The sequence below is a fragment of the Pipistrellus kuhlii genome, unplaced genomic scaffold, assembly GCF_014108245.1.
Source record: "Pipistrellus kuhlii isolate mPipKuh1 unplaced genomic scaffold, mPipKuh1.p scaffold_m20_p_2, whole genome shotgun sequence".
Classification (NCBI taxonomy): domain Eukaryota; kingdom Metazoa; phylum Chordata; class Mammalia; order Chiroptera; family Vespertilionidae; genus Pipistrellus; species Pipistrellus kuhlii.
In genome coordinates this window covers 50,431,818-50,447,311 of record NW_023425515.1, presented here as the reverse complement: position 1 = coordinate 50,447,311, position 15,494 = coordinate 50,431,818, and the positions used below count along the sequence as shown (strand labels likewise).

The 15,494-nt window shown below is 57.2% G+C and overlaps 1 protein-coding gene across 2 annotated transcripts in view; it reads right to left on the bottom strand.

Annotated features, from left to right (window-relative positions):
- Positions 1-15,494, bottom strand: part of ADCY5 (adenylate cyclase 5) — a 154,035-nt gene that overhangs the window by 29,469 nt on the left and 109,072 nt on the right. The window contains exons 4-10 of one of the 2 annotated variants that reach the window (XM_036444600.2): positions 14,388-14,499; positions 13,295-13,422; positions 11,091-11,249; positions 10,077-10,218; positions 7,256-7,396; positions 2,660-2,682; positions 712-856 (exon numbers count right to left, since the gene is read on the bottom strand). In XM_036444600.2, the coding sequence (XP_036300493.1) occupies positions 712-856; positions 2,660-2,682; positions 7,256-7,396; positions 10,077-10,218; positions 11,091-11,249; positions 13,295-13,422; positions 14,388-14,499 (850 nt within the window). The remainder of the gene's footprint in view (positions 1-711; positions 857-2,659; positions 2,683-7,255; positions 7,397-10,076; positions 10,219-11,090; positions 11,250-13,294; positions 13,423-14,387; positions 14,500-15,494) is intronic. The other variant, XM_045583941.1, reaches the window with a different exon arrangement.

Sequence of the window (15,494 nt, the reverse complement as noted above, 5' to 3'; positions counted from 1 at the left end):
AGCAGGCGTCTTCAAACTACGGCCCGCGGGCCACATGCGGCCCGCAGAGGAGTCTGATCCGGCCCGCCAGGTTTTTTGGGCAGTGAGCGCAGCCGAGGTGTTACAGTAGGAATTAGTAGTTCATATAGTCCGGCCCTCCAGCTCTCTGAGGGACCGTGATCTGGCCCCCACTTTAAAAAGTTTGAGGACCCCTGTTAGTGCAACTACTTGAGTTTTAGCTCTCCGGGTCATGATTTAAGGAGGCTGACTGCCCCTTCCAAGGTTAATACTTTGAGGTTCAGTGTAGCTAGGTGGTCCATGGGCAATGATAATGATAATCACACACAAAAAAACTAATACAAATAGGCTAACATTCGTTGAACATATACAATGTGGCAGGTACTGTTGTATGTGTTTTAAATATATGGACTTATTTAACCCTCAGTAAGACCCTTTGAGGTAAGTATGCTAAATGTCTCCATTTCTGGCTAAGGAAATGAGGCACAAGGAGGTTAAGATTTATTATTCCTTCCAAACAAGGAGGTCTCCCTAAAATACCCAGCTGCTGGGGTATTTTCCCCAGCATCAGAGCTAGGGAAGTGGAGGGGAGAAGGGCTTTTCCAACAGTGATGGGACGGAGGGAGCCAGCCGGTCATTGCCTTGTCTCTCCCCGCTTCTCCCCTCTGTAGGCTCTGGTTCTGCATGGAGCCTCCTCCCACCCAGGCTGCCTACCTTCTTCTCTAAGTCAGGCTCCCTGAAGGTCAGGAGGAACTTGCGAACATGCTCAGACCGCAGCCTGTCAATGCTCCTGGCGTCGATGGCACGGCCCAGAAACTCGTCCACTTCATCCTCGGGGTTTGCACTTTCCTGGGCGTTCCTGGGAAGCAAGAAGGGCAGACACCAGGCAGGCTGACCACCAGGGGGCGCTGCTAACTGGTGGCTCTGCCCGTGCTCAGGGATCCAGGAGAGAGACCCAGATCAGCCCTAATATAATGTGGGGAAGATGAGACTCGGGCCAGGACACCCTCCTGACACCTGCACACATGGGTAGAAAACTGCCTAAGTCTCAGATCCGCTGGTTGGGGGCCTCACCAACAACAGGCTTCTCTGACTCTATTGATGTATTAGTTCATTATCATAAGATTAGAGGCCCAGTGCACAAAATTCATGCATGGGGGGGGGAGGCCAGTCCCTAGGCCTGGTCAGTGATCAGAACCTTCTCTGCCTCCACACCTCCCTACCTCCTCCTTCCCTCAATGCCCACAGGCCGCCACCCACCCCTGGCTCCCCATCCCGGCCCAGGGGCCTGGCCCCAATCAGGCAATTGAGGTCTGCAGGCCGGGGGCAGCTTCTGCCGCTTAGGGGTGAGTGCACGTCATAGCGACCAGTTGTCCGGTCGTTGTGGTCATTCCATTGTAACGGTCGCTTAGGCTTTTATATATATAGACTAGAGGCCCAGTGTATAAAATTCATGCACTTGGGGGGTGTCCCTCAGCCCAGCCTGCATCCTTTCCAATCTGGGACCCCTCGGGGGATGTCTGACTCCTGGTTTAGGCCCAATCCCTGTGGGCCTAAACCGGCAGTTGGACATCCCTCTCACAATCTGGGACTGCTGGCTTTCCAACTGCTCCCCTGCCTGACTCCCTGTCTGATTGTCCTTTACGGCTTCGACCTGACAGCCTGATTACCCCCTAACCCAGGGGTCTTCAAACTTCTCTCATTATGAGAATCACCTGGTGGAGTTGTTAAAACACAGATTCCCGGATCCCAACTATAAGAAGTGCTATCAGGAATCTGTGTTTTAACACCTCCACCAGGTGATTCTCATAATGAGAGAAGTTTGAAGACCCCTGCCCTAACCACTCCCCCGCCAGCCTGATCAACATCTAATTGCCCTCTCCTGAAGGCCTGGTCCCCCCAACTGCCCTCCCTCCCCTGCAGGCCTGATCGCCCACAATTTCCCTTCCCGGCTGGCCATCTTGTGCTGGCCATTTTGTGACCACATGGGGGCGGCCATCTTGTGTGAGGGTATGATGGTCAATTTGCATATCACCTCTTTATTATATAGAATGATTTACTATGGAAGGTTTAATTGTTTTCTCCCCACAGGTAGGTCTCTGCTCTGTCTTTTCTGGCTGTACCATCATCCAAAAATGAAAGCTGAAATCAAGAGGTGAGACTTCTGCCCAGGGACTGTGGCCACCTGTGCTCTAACCTGGCTCAGGCACTCTCTGGGAAGGTTGCATGATCTTTGGGTGCTGAACTAAAATGACATGGAATTTCTGACAGCCCCTGAGAACTGGGAAGTGACATTCCCTCAGGGCACTGGGATGTGGCCAGGCACTGTGTGTGACCACTGTGACAGGCCTGCACTTTTCTGAGAGCTGCACACACACCTGTGTGTGTGTGTGTGCATGCATGCACATGCATGTGCAGAGTGTGCACACATGTAGTTTTGTGTGTGCACACGTGTGTGCATGGAGTGGAGTCTGAATATGGGCAATGCTAGGGCCCAGCATCTCTGCTGGATGGCCCAGGCTGGCTATCTCTTATCCGCTGTGGGCTCCGGACACTCAGCCAAGACCGCGTGTGGGCTCCTTCCCCATGGAGCATGGGGAAACATAGCTATGAGGCAGATCTGAAGGTATGCCCCAGGAATCATGAAGAGCATGTCACTCACTTGTCCTTGGGGTCTTCGAAGCCCTAAAAGAGAGGGACAGAGAAAGGAGAGGAGTGTGAGAACAGAGAGGACTGGATCCAGAGATGGGCTGTGGGAAGGGGCAGCCCATTTCTCTCTGCAGTTCTCCAAGGAGCTTGAACATACGAGGTAATTCAGCTTTTATCGTGCATTTTGTCACTCAGCAGACCTTTCTTCTATCCTTCCTTCCATCCTCCCTTCTATCCTTCCTTCCATCCTCCCTCCATCCTTCCTTCCATCTTCCCTCCATCCTCCTTTTCATCCTTCCTCCATCCTCCCTTCCATCCTTCCTCCATCCTCCCTTCCATCCTCCCTTCCATCCTTCCATTCCTCCTTCCATCCTTCCTCCATCTTCCCTTCCATCCTCCCTCCATCCTCCCTTCCATCCTTCCATTCCCCCTTCCATCCTTCCTCCATCCCCGCTTCCATCCTTCCTCCATCCCCCCTTCCATCCTTCCTCCATCCTCCCTCCTATCCTTCCTCCATCCTCCCTTCCATCCTTCCTCCATCCCCCCTTCCATCTTTCCTCCATCCTTCCTCTATCCCCCCTTCTATCCTTCCATCCTTCCTCCATTCTCCCTTCCATCCTTCCTCCATTCTTCCTCCCATCCTTCCTCCATCCTCCCTCCCATCCTTCCTCCATCCTCCCTCCCATCCTTCCTCCATCCTCCCTCCCATCCTTCCTCCATCCTCCCTCCCATCCTTCCTCCATCCTCCCTCCCATCCTTCCTCCATCCTCCCTTCCATCCTTCCTCCATCCTCTCTTCCATCCTTCCTCCAGTCTGGGGCGTGGCCGGAGTTGTGTCACTCTGTGAGCATGCCCCCTGGTGCAGGCCCAGGCCGGACACCCCCAGGATCCCGGGGAGCACAGGTGAGCAGGCAGTGGAGCTGGACTGCAGCTCCCTAGGGAACAGGGAGAGACACTGGGGTGCTGAATTCCACCCCAGGAGCCGGCAAGGATTTTACCCTGGGATGGAGAACAACCCCACTGTTTTAGGCCTACAGCTCAAAAATACACCTGATTTCTGTAACAATTTAAACACAATATGCTAATTAGACACGACATCCTTCCGGATGACCTTCCCGATGAAGTGGAAGTGGGCGGGACTGAGTCCCTTGCACAAATTTTGTGCAGCGGGCCTCATGTTTTTAATAAACCCGTTTCTGACTGCCTAGTGCTCCTTTGGCCTGGGTTCCAGTACTCTAACCCACTTACTAGTTCTAGGACCACATAGGGGCAGCTATCTTGATCTTGTGTGTTAGAGTGATGGTCAATCTGCATATTACCTTTTTTTTTTTTTGATAGGATAGAGGCCTGGTACACAGATGGGGGCCGGCTTGTTTGCCCTGAAGGGTGTCCTGGATCAGGGTGGGGTTCCCTTGGGGCATGAGGTGGCCTGGGCGAGGGGCCTGTGGTGGTTTGTAGGCCAGCCACACCCCTGGCGACCCAAGCAGAGGCCCTGGTATCTGGAATTTATTTTCCTTCTACAATTGAAACTTTGTAGCCTTGAGTGAAGGCCTGGGCCTAAAGCTTGGCTTCCTCCATTGCCAAGGAAACTCAAGCCTTTCTCCTGTTCTCTGTGGCCGCAGCCATCTTGGTTAGGTTAATTTGCATACTCACTCTGATTGGCTGGTGGTTGTGACTTGTGGGTGTAGCAGAGTGGTGGTTAATTTGCATATTACTCTTTTATTAGAAAGGGTAACTGGGGACTTTCAACACTCGTGCCTACACATGAACCAGCAGAGCCATTCACTGTGTCTTAAATGCACGATAAAAGCTGGAACAGGATTGAAAGAAATAAACCTCTGGCTAAAAGTTAGTCCCTTTCTAACTGTGCTCAGTCACTGCTTAACCTAATGTCCACCCTGACCCCCACACCATGCCACCTTTATGGGAAGTCAGGGCCAAGCTCTCCTTTGCCAATAGTGTGCCTGATAAGGGCCGGGACCTGTCCCATCCCCAGCCCAAACTCTCTGCCTGGGTTTGTGGGGTGCCAGCCTCAGGGCGACTCTGCCCAGCCAGGATGGGGGAGCAAACAGCACCCTAAAGGAGCCTTTCCTGCCGCCAGCCTCCCCTGGGACTGGCCTTTCCCCACTTACAGCCCTTCTGCTACTTCTCCCAAGTTCCCAGTCCTAACAATGATTAATGTGTCTGCCAACCTGCGCTGAGGCTCTGAAATAACTAGATTCCACTTATACCAAAGATCAATAAAGAAAAAAGAAACTTTCCCCAGGTTTTAAAAAGAGAAAGTACCATCAAGCATTTTCCTGCCTGCTAGTGCCTCCTCTTCACCCCTTTCCTCCCCATCTCTCTCCTCCCCATCTCTCTCCTCCCCACTCCACATCTTTCTTCCCCCCACCCACCATCCTGTGTCCTCTCCACCCCCGATCCTCTCCACCCCCGATCCTCTCTCCATTGTCTCCAACTCTCCTCTTCCCTCACTCACCTCTCTCTTCCTGCCCCCCCCCTCTTTTCTCCCTGCTCTCCATCTCCCCCTTTCCTCTCACAACACCACTCTTGCCCATCCTTATGCAGAGTCTGCAGGAGATTATTGAAGGGCTGGAGTGATAATAGGGAGGGCCCTTGAGCGAGAAGGGGTGAAGGTGGGGGTGGCCTGAGCCCTGGGCAGCACTGACAGGTCTGTGAACGTCTGCTCCCTGGTACTTGGTGTCCTGTGGGTTAATTCTTTACCATTCAAAGGAAAAGGGTCCCAGTCATGTGGCTCAGTTGATTGAAGCGTTGTCCCGAACACCAAGAGGTTGTGGGTTTGATTCTCAGTCAGAACACATACCTAGGCTGCAGGTTCGAGCCCCAGGAGGCCACCCATGGATATCTCACTCTCATCTCTCTTTCTCCCTCCCTCCCTTCCTCCCCTCCCCCTCTCCTCTTCCTCTCCCTCTAAAATAATCAATAAAAATATCCTTGGGTGAGGACTAAAAAATAATTATTTTTAAAAAGTGAAATAGAGGTCTTGACCCAATTCATTTTCCCCCTGTACACTTACCTCAAACCTTTGTCATCTGCTACCTACTAGCTAGGGAGGAGAGTGACCGTGTCCCCTCCCTCTGGTCCCAGGCTCTGCCTGTGAATTCCTATGGGGTCTGTAACCCCCCCCCACCCCCTGCACTGAAACCTAGTCTGGCCCACAGACAGAGCTGGGGTCCTAGTGCGCAGGCCCCAGGTACATGGCCACACTGGGATCCCTGCGCCCTCGCTCCTCCCCCAGCCCTGCCTCAGGGCGGCTGGCTCTGCCTAGAAGCCAGGCTGCCCTTGAGCTCTGGGACAAAAGGAAAGGAAAGAAACACAGCTGCTGCTGTAACCTGACTTTTGTCACCCTCTTGTCTTCTTTCCACCTTCAGAATTCCTTTCTATCCTCACTGACTGAACCTGGACAACACCTCCTGCACTAGCTCTTTCCTGGTGTGTGCAGGGACGCTGGGGGGTGTCTGACCCCCAAGGCAGGCAGGGTCCCTTGCGATGGGGGTACCCCCTATACTGGCCTCCACTCGTGCAGCCAGCCTGCACCCCACCAGCCGGCTGCAGGGACTGGGGTGTTTCTCTGCACAGTGTGACCATCACCTGGCACTTGCCAACAAGCACAGATGGTTTCTGAGCATCTGAGTCAAAGGGTGGGGTTCAGCGGCCTGGGAAATGCAGCGGGTGCTGGAGGGACATCTGAAGCCCCCCAACTCTCCAGGGGCTCACCCTCAGCCTAGCCAGCTGGGTCTGCTTCCAGCCCATGCCAGTAAGCTCTGCTGAAAGGAAGGAGGAGGGGGCGTTGGTAAGTGTGGGCTTACAAAGCCCCAAAGCTCAACCCAGCTTGCCAAGAGATGGCAGGGCTCATGGAGGGAGCCCGGGGCAAGAAGGCAGGCTTTCTGGCTCCTCGTCCAAAGTCGGGCAAGTGCTGGAAGCCAATTCCAGCATGTCATAATTGCAAGAGTTTCATCGAAAGGTTGATGGAACTTGGGGACTCAACAAGGGCTGAGTCACATATGTTATTGCCTGCTGGAATGGCTGAAAGCATTTCCCCAAACCTGAAAAGAATGCATTAAATTAATTGTTTGCTGCCAGACAGCTCAGGGCATCTTAACCTACATGTCATTGCCTCCTACTGGCCAAACACATGAACAGCCATAGACTATTCCCCATTCTGACAATACTTCTGCAGGAAACCCTACCCTTTGAAGTATATATTTCCACCTTGCCTTAGGACAATTTGTGTTAATAAAAAGCAAAGGGTCCTGAGACAAGGAGAACTTTAGCTCCTTTAACTAAAGCTCCTCTGACCCCCAATGCCTTTCAAAATGATCTTTCGTCTCTGGACTCTTTACTTCAGTTACACACGGCCTTTCTCCAGATTGCTGAGCCCTTCTTAATGCTGGAACAAGAACCCCAGCATTAATAGCATCCTGAATTGGGGTGTCCCGAACTGGGGCTTCCTGAACCCTTGCAGCACCAACAGGTGAGTCCATGTCCAGGTGTTCCTTCTGTGGCTCTCCAGGGGCCGGGCCCAGCCCCACCCACAGGGGGCCCTCCCTGGAGGGTGCTGCCAGCACACTGCCCTGCCAGTCACTCACCATCCGCTTCATCTCCTTGGACACCTGGTTGCTGCCCAGGTGGTTGTAGAAGGGGCGCTCGGCTCCCCAGTGTGGTGGGTTGTGCCCGATGGAGTTGGTTCTCTGGCGATTCATCTTGGCGATCATGGCCTTCTCTTCTTTCTGGGAGAGCAACACAGATGCATCAGCCTGTGGGCAGGGCCTGGAGTTTCTCACCCCCCCCCCAGGTGCCTAACCAGATGCCCAGGGGTAAGGCAGCTGCCCCTCTTTTCTCGGCACAGCCTGGAGCCCAGAAGCCTGCCAAGATCCTAGCGCTCACCCAACGAAGTATCCTGATCCCCCCACGCCCCACAGCTGGCCCCGGCTGGCCCAGGAGGACAGTGAGGTGTCTGTGAGGAAGCAATCAGGCCTGTGACATCTGTCACCTGGAATTCTCAGAGGCGGGCCGAGCGGGGGTGACAGAGGGAGAGGAAACCTGGGATTCCAATCACCGCTCAACTTATCCAAAACAGGCTTTGTCCTAGCAGAGCGGGAGGTGGGACAGAACCTGCTGCCCAGAAAGCAGCTTCCCAAGAGGAGGTTTGGGCCATTAGAATATGAGATTCAAGGACTGACGTACATTGTACAAATACACAAACAGGGCCTCAGCCAGACATGTGCCAACCACATCACTTCTGTCTGTATGCCCAGTCATCTGTCCAAACAGGCTCCGCTGGAGGTCTGGAGACACCCCCCCTTGAGCCTGAGAAGGTGAGTGCCGAATAGGGGTGAGGAGTGACGGGGGCAGACTGTTCCAGTTGCCACTGCTGGGGGTGGGGCTATCACTGTCTGCCTGTCTGTCTGTCTCCATTTCATCCTTTCTGGACCACCTGTCAAGCGGGAAGAGCCGAGACCCAGAGCGCCCAGGGCAGAGGCAGGAAGGTGGGGCTCCCGGAGGCCTGGGGGCGGGCAGGGGGGGATGTGGGAGGAGGCATGCAAGGGCTCAGCTCATTTATACTCAGCCAAACAAGGAGCACATGTTTAAAAAGATGTCAACTTAGGCCGAAGCTGGTTTGGCTCAGTGGTAGAGCGTCCGTCTGCGGACTGAAAGGTCCCGGGTTCAATTCCGGTCAAGGGCATGTACCTTGGTTGCGGGCACATCCCCGGTGGGGGGTGTGCAGGAGGCAGCTGGTCAATGTTTCTCTCTCATCGACGTTTCTTGCTCTCTATCTCTTTCCCTTTCTCTCTGTTAAAAATCAATAAAATATATTTTTTAAAAAAAAGGTGTCAACTTAGCCCAAATGTGTCAACTCTCTCCAAAGTGCCCTCCACCCCCCACCCTCTCATCATAGCTCCCTCTGAGGCCCCCGCAGCCAGATCCGGGTTGTGGCCGGGTGCTGCCGAGGCAGGACAGGTGCCGCTGACGTCCCTCTCAGGGGCGGGGTGGTGGTGTTATGGGGGGGCTGCCCCAAAGAGCCCTGCCTTCCTTGAAAACCAACTTTTGCTCTTGTCCAAGCCTTTCCCTGAGTCTGACTTCCTGGGAAGGAAACGGAAGCTTTCTCCACCACAGCGCTCTGACCAACAGATAAATTCAACGGAAAGATTCCCCAGGAAAAGGCATCTCAGTCTTGGGAGGAAAAAGAAATGTTCTCGCCACTCACTTTAAAAATTAAGGACCTGGAACATGACACTATTAAAAATAGAACCCTGAAGTCTGCTGATAATTCAGTTTTATATTTTGGTAAGTGTGGGCTGAGACAAAAGGAGGAAGAAGAAAGAGACTAGAAAGTGAAAGGGGAAAAGAAAAAGGTTCAAGAACCAAAGATTCACAATTTCCTGAGAAGGAGGGAGAGGGGAGAGGAGAGGGGAGAGAGGGAGAGAGGGAGAGAGGGAGAGAGGAGAGAGAGGAGAGAGGAGAGAGGGAGAGAGGGAGAGAGGGAGAGAGGAGAGAGAAGAGAGGAGAGAGGAGAGAGGAGAGAGGAGAAAGGAGAAAGAGAGAGAGGAAAGAAAGAGGGGAGAGGAAGGAGAGGAGAGGGGAAAGAGAGAGAGAGAGAGAGAGAGAGAGAGAGAGAGAGAAGAGGAGAGGAGAGGAGAGGAGAGAGGAGAGAGAGAGGAGAGAGGAAGAAGGAGGAAGAGAGAGGGAGAGAGGAGAGAGGAGATGAGGAGAGGGAGAGAGGCGCGAGGGAGAGAGGGAGAGAGGGAGAGAGGGAGAGGAGAGAGGAGAGAGGAGGAGAGGGAGAGAGGGAGGAGGGGATGAGACGGCGAGGCGAGAGGGAGAGAGGGAGAGGAGAGAGGTGAGAGGAGGAGAGAGGGCGAAGCGAGGAGAGAGGGGAGAGAGGAGAGAGGAGAGAGGCGAGAGGAGAGAGGAGATGAGGAGAGAGGCGAGACGGAGAGAGTAGAGCGAGAGAGGAGAGAGGAAGAGAGGAGAGAGGATGAGAGGAGAGAGGAGAGAGGAGAGAGGAGAGAGGAGAGAGGGAGAGAGCAAACAAAAGTCCGCTTTGTCCCAGCCATGGCGGAGAAGTGAGGCGACCATATGGGAGACACAGACCTCCTGGAGGCTGCATTCCCAGCTCATGCCCTTCCGAAGCCTTGTTGCTAGCTGAGCTGAGCCTGAGCGATTTTGCAGCAGAAGCAACTGAACACATTCCCTCTCTGCAGGGCTCCTGTGACTCTGATGTCCTTCCAGGGACACAGGAGCCATGGCTGTGTGCAGAATTCATGACTTGGCTCAAGGAACGAGTAAGAAGAGAAGGCGGAAGCAGGCCAAGGAAAGTCCCTCCCCAGGGAACGGAGCCCCTGAGCCTCCCTGTCCCCAGGCCCCCCCCCAACCCCCCGCGCCAGCAGCCCCGAGCCCCGCCCGGACCCGCTTCTGGGTGCAGCGCAGGATGAGGAAGGTCTCGATGCTGTGCTCCTTGAGGTAGGCGTTGCGCTCGCCCCCACAGCCCGGCTCCACCTCGTAGTCCCCGTTCAGGTAGCTGAGCGTGGCCTTGGTGATGTGGATGCGTCTGCAGGTGCAGGGGAAGCGGGACAGGAGGGAGAGAACGCGAATTCAGAGCTCTAGAACCCAGGTGCCAAGGCTCAATCCCGGTTTAAAGGGTGGCTCCAGAGCCAACAACCCCCACTCGATCCCCACTCGACGTCCTGGACCCCTCCAAGGTCATCCAATGGCTCAGGCAGGGTCTGTCCCAGCTCGCGACCCCACAACTGCACCGCCTCACGTCTATGGTTCACTGTTACAACACCACCACACGGGTTTACGCTGCCAGGAACACAGCCTGCAGCCTCAAACTTTGCAAAAACCTGGTCAGGAAGAGCCAGCAGGGGCTCCTACTGCGTCCAAACCCCCACCTGGCACGAATGCCCTTCCTAACACAGGCGTTTCCCATCGGTCCCTCAAAAGCCACCTGCTCTGCTTCCATTCCTTGCACATACCACGTTTTCCAAACCTGTGTCTGTCCTCACCCCACCCCTCAGCCCGACACTCTCCCCTCCCCACCTTCCTCCTCTGTCCAAACCCTGCCCATCGTCCTGGCCAGCTCATGCCACCTCCTTTCTGCCCTGAGCTCCCTAGAATCTATCGTTGGGGCCTCCCTCCTCCAGAGCTGTGCCCTACCTCCTGCATCTCACGGGCCCACCGCGTTCGGTGCAAACAGCTTCTGGGAGGAGACTCGGGGAAGCAGACCCGATGCTCCCTACCACCTGCCCTGGTGTCGTGGAAGTAAAGTGCCACGTCGAATAGCTTCTCCTTGAACTCTGCCACCCCCAGAGTTTCAAGCGACTCCACCCTGCCCACTCCAGCCCTGCCCCTCAGGACAGTGGCCCCGGGTGAGACTGGGTGGGAGGCTACGTTGGGGCCCCACCCACAGCCCTCACTCACCCAGCCTTGCCTCCAGCCTCCATGTGGTTGGCCAGCGTGACGTCGTTAGACCAGACGTCGAACTGCCACTTCCTGAGACCAAGGACACCGCAGTGTACTCGCCCGCTGTGAATTCCCACGCGCATGTTCACGTTCACCCCCGTCACCTCCCGGACCAACCTGGGGAGGGAGCAGGGGTGAGGCTGGGAGAGGGTCACGCACGGGCCAGGCACACAGAGTGGGGGTGAGGCTGGGAGGCAGGAGGTCAGGGATGTGTGTCAGAAGGTGCAGGGGTCCAGAGTCATTTCTCTCTGAGCCAGTCCGAACCCTCCAACCTGCAGGGCGGGGCTGGGCGCTGGAGCTCAGGAGCTGTGAACTGTGAGGTGCTGATCCCGGCTTGGCCACAAGGTGGCGTGACACCTCACACTAAAACCCAGGCGCCACTGCTTCCCCCAGACTAGGGGGCCTGGAGCCATTGCTACCCTCAGTCCATGACATTGTATTTTGAAAATGCAAATGAGCATTAGTGCCAACTTTGGCCAGACGGGGAAGTTAAGCCAATACACACCCCATTTACATAATGCTCTTGGCTTTATCCACATCGCTGGGCAATAGAGAGAGGTGGGTAACAGAGGACATGTGTCTGCTCAGGAAGAAGGGGAGCCTAGGCAGAGGCAAGGACGAGGTGTCCCCAATGTGCTAAAAGACAGCTCCAGTCCCTGCTACCCAGGGGTTCCCCAAGAGACAGGTGGCCATCCGGGGAGCAGGCCAGACAGTGCATCCTCTGTGGGAAAGGGAGTAGGACAGAAGCTATCCATCTCCAGCTCTGTGTCCGGGCCCAGGGCCAGTGGAGGTGGGCTCAGGCATTCTGGGGTCAAGTACCCAGGATGCACTTTTTAGGGACCCGGACCGTCCCAGCCACCCTGGGGGTGAGCCCCCTCAGCCAGCTGTGGGCCAGCAGTCTGACGTGGCGAGCTGACCATGAGGGCTCCAGCCCACCCCGCCAGGGACAGGCTGACACCCACGGCGGGGAAGATGTATGTCACCCGTCATTTCTCTTGTCCTGGGACCACATCTGCAGGTAGTTTACTGGAGCCATTCCTTCCATCTGGCCTCCGGCCACGTGCTTGAGTGGGTGCTATCTCATTCTGCCTTTCCGGCTTACCCCCAGGGCCACCTCCTCCACGCAGCATCTCTGGGTCTTTTCAGTGTGATCAATGGCTGCCCCCTTCACGCCCCCCAGCACAGTGCACCTCTCTTCCCTGGTGGCATGCCCGGGCTCAGGGCGTGGAGCCCCGGCCTCTCTCCCTCCACAGGCTCCACGCTTCCGGGTGAGGGATCCACCGGTGAGCCCGGGCCCACAGGGGCACTCAGCAAGCACTGCCGAATGGAACGGAGTCGGACTTCCTGGGCCCAGCCACTTCCTGGCCAGCTACTCCGACCTCCGACCTTGCCCCCTGTGGCTTCCCCTCTGCCCCCGCCCAGGCTACCTCTGACGTTCAAAGTTACTGAACCTGGATGCGATCTCTGACCTGCTCCCCTGGATGGCTTGTAAGCTTGGCTTGTTCAGGATTACTAACGACCAGAGGCGCCTTTGATAGCCAATGATGACCAAAAATGGGCCCAAATCCTTTTTGCTATACTCCCAGGATGGATGGATTTTCTTAAGTGGGAACACCTGTGTTTGACCCTCCCTGCCTAGGAAGATTACCCTTGGCGGGGTATTTACCCGTGAGCCCAACCTTTCTCGTCTGGGTAGAAATGGTGATGGCGGTGGGAGGGGGGGAGGTGATCCTACACCGCCTGGGTGACGGTGAGGACATGAGAGAGCACTGCAGGGCAAGGCCCGCACACGGCATCACTGCCGGCTTGCCCTCCGCTCCTGCAGAGAACCCGGCTTCTGCAAGGCCCTCCCCTCCTGCAGGACACGCTCTCCCGGGAGAAGCTTCCTGGCTGCTGTGGGTAAAGGGGGCCCAGGCTGAGGCTCAACCCCCAGGTGCAAACCGGCCCTCCCACCAGGCGGGGCGGTCCTCAGGAGACCGCTCCTCCCCACTGTTTCCGGACTCCATTGGTCCAACCAGGTGGCCAGCGGTCACGTGGGCCGTGGGCCAGCCCCCCTGCAGACAGGCGGTCTCCCGGGAGACGGACAGACCCCTGAAGAGAGGCAGCGCCCTGAGACAAACAGATCCCCCGAGGCGGGCAGCCCCCCGGGAGACGGGACTTACGAGATGGCCTCGATCATGTCCATGCCCATCTCCACGCAGCAGTGGGCGTGGTCCGCCCTCGCTTCGGGCAGCCCCGAGACGCAGTAGTAACAGTCCCCCAGGATCTTGATACGTAAACAGTGGTTCTCCTGGAGAGCAAATTAATTTTAAAAAATTAAAAATAGCAGGAGAGTGAAGTGGGAGGGAGAGAAACTGGAAGCAAGCAGATCCACTCCATGCCTGGAATAACTTGCCTTTTAGGGCAGTGAGCACGGACCCAGTCCCCGTGAGCGGCCCCGTCTGGGGACAGGGACAGGCTTATCAAAGGCCTCGGGGACAGAGGACAGGCTGGGCAGCACTCAGAGAAGCATACCAGTCTCCCCCCCCCCCACGCTCAGGAACCCACTTTCACGGCCCCTGCAGAGGCCCAAGGAGGGTCCTCCTCCCCCCGCCCGCCCCGCCCACCCCCGCCCAAGGTGGAAGAGTCCTCTCTCTGGAAGCGCTGGCAGGGGGCGGGGTAGAAGAGGGGGCATCGGCTGTCTGCAGGCCAGCTGGGATCCAGACTCATTCTCTGGTCACTCATCCTCACCAGGAAAGTGGTTCTATGACACCTCATTTGTCCCATCAAACGGAAATTCCTCGGGAATCTGGGTAGCGTTACCTGCAGACCTCACCACTCCACCCCCCTCCTCCCCCCCGCCCTACGCGCGCGCGCGCGCGCGCGCGCACACACACACAACACTGACGGAGGGCTCACTTACAGCATCTCCTACTGAGTGTGTGGCCAGGGCTGATGCAGGGCGTGAGGACACACAGCCACCTGCGCCAGCCACCAGTTCCCAGCCGCAGGCTCTGCCAGGCAGGGCACGCCCCGGCACCGTGCCCGTCCCTGGGGTTGATTGAGTCCTGCCCACAGCACCTTCCCTCCGGAGCCCAGATCAGGCCACCCCGCTGGCCCTGGCAGAGGCACCCGGTGCCGCTGGCCCTGGCGGAGGCGCCCGGTGCCGCTGGCCCTGGCGGAGGCGCCCCGTGCCGCTGGCCCTGGCGGAGGCACCCGGTGCCGCTGGCCCTGGCGGAGGCGCCTGGTGCCGCGGGCGCGCGCAGGTTGACTCACCGCAGCCAGCTTGTCGAAGCGGGCGAAGAGCTCGTTGAGGGTCATGACCAGCTCCTGGGCGGTGCACTGGGACGCCAGGCTGGTGAAACCCTCGATGTCGGCGAACAGGATGCTGGGGAGACAGGCAGAGGAGGACCCTGTGAGGGAGGGCAGGCAGGGGGGCACGGCCAGGGCCACCCGAGGCCTCAGTGGGGCTGCCGGCCAGCACAAGCCCTGGGGGCTCCACCTGGCTGCTGCGGGGAGACCCCGAGAAGGCCCAGCCTGGAGACCCGGGAACTCGGATGCTCCCTGCTGCCCAGTTCCCTCTGGGCTCTAGCTGATGCCCAGGAGGAAAAGGGGGCCTGGCAGGGTGTGTCAGCCTGAGCTTACCACAGACGGGCCAGGCCCCGGTCCTCAGCACCTCTTGGGCCGATCCCTGTTGGACCCGGAGCCACCCCTCGAGGTGGCTGGGCCTGGGGATGGGGCACTGGGCAGTGTTTCAGGACCTAATGGCGACCTCATGAGGCCTCACTTCATACACATGGGACTCCAACCCCAGCTCTCCGGCCCAAAGAAGCCCTAAAGGGATGGACCAGAGGAGGCCTGGGGGGAGTCAACGAGGGACACAGCCCAGAAGCGTCCCTGAAGCCCCCAGCTCGTCCCCGCCAGCTCCTTTGGCCTCACGTACACCCCCCACCCCACCTCACCCTGGGTGCCCACCCCACCTCACCCTGGGTGCCCACCCCACCTCACCCTGGGTGCCCACCCCACCTCACCCTAGGTGCCCACCCCACCTCACTCTGGGTGCCCACCCACTGCACCCGCGGTGCCTGCGCTGCACACTGCGGAGCTTCTGTTTCTGAGGCTCGGGCTTGCAAGACTGAAACTCCTTCCTTTTGTTTCGTAACAGAGGACCGGAGGTGAGGACCCAGCAACAGAATGTATAAGGGCCCCCGGAATTTTTTTCTCGAACGATGGACACAAAAGCCCAGCGACTCTCCTGTGCTGAGCTACTCCTGGGCCGGCATGGGCCCGCTGTGTCCGTCTCATGGAAGACGCCCGCGCTGCTCCCACACACCCCAGCCCCGGCGGCTCCAGAGCCGAGTCTGCTCCAAAGGAAGAATGCAG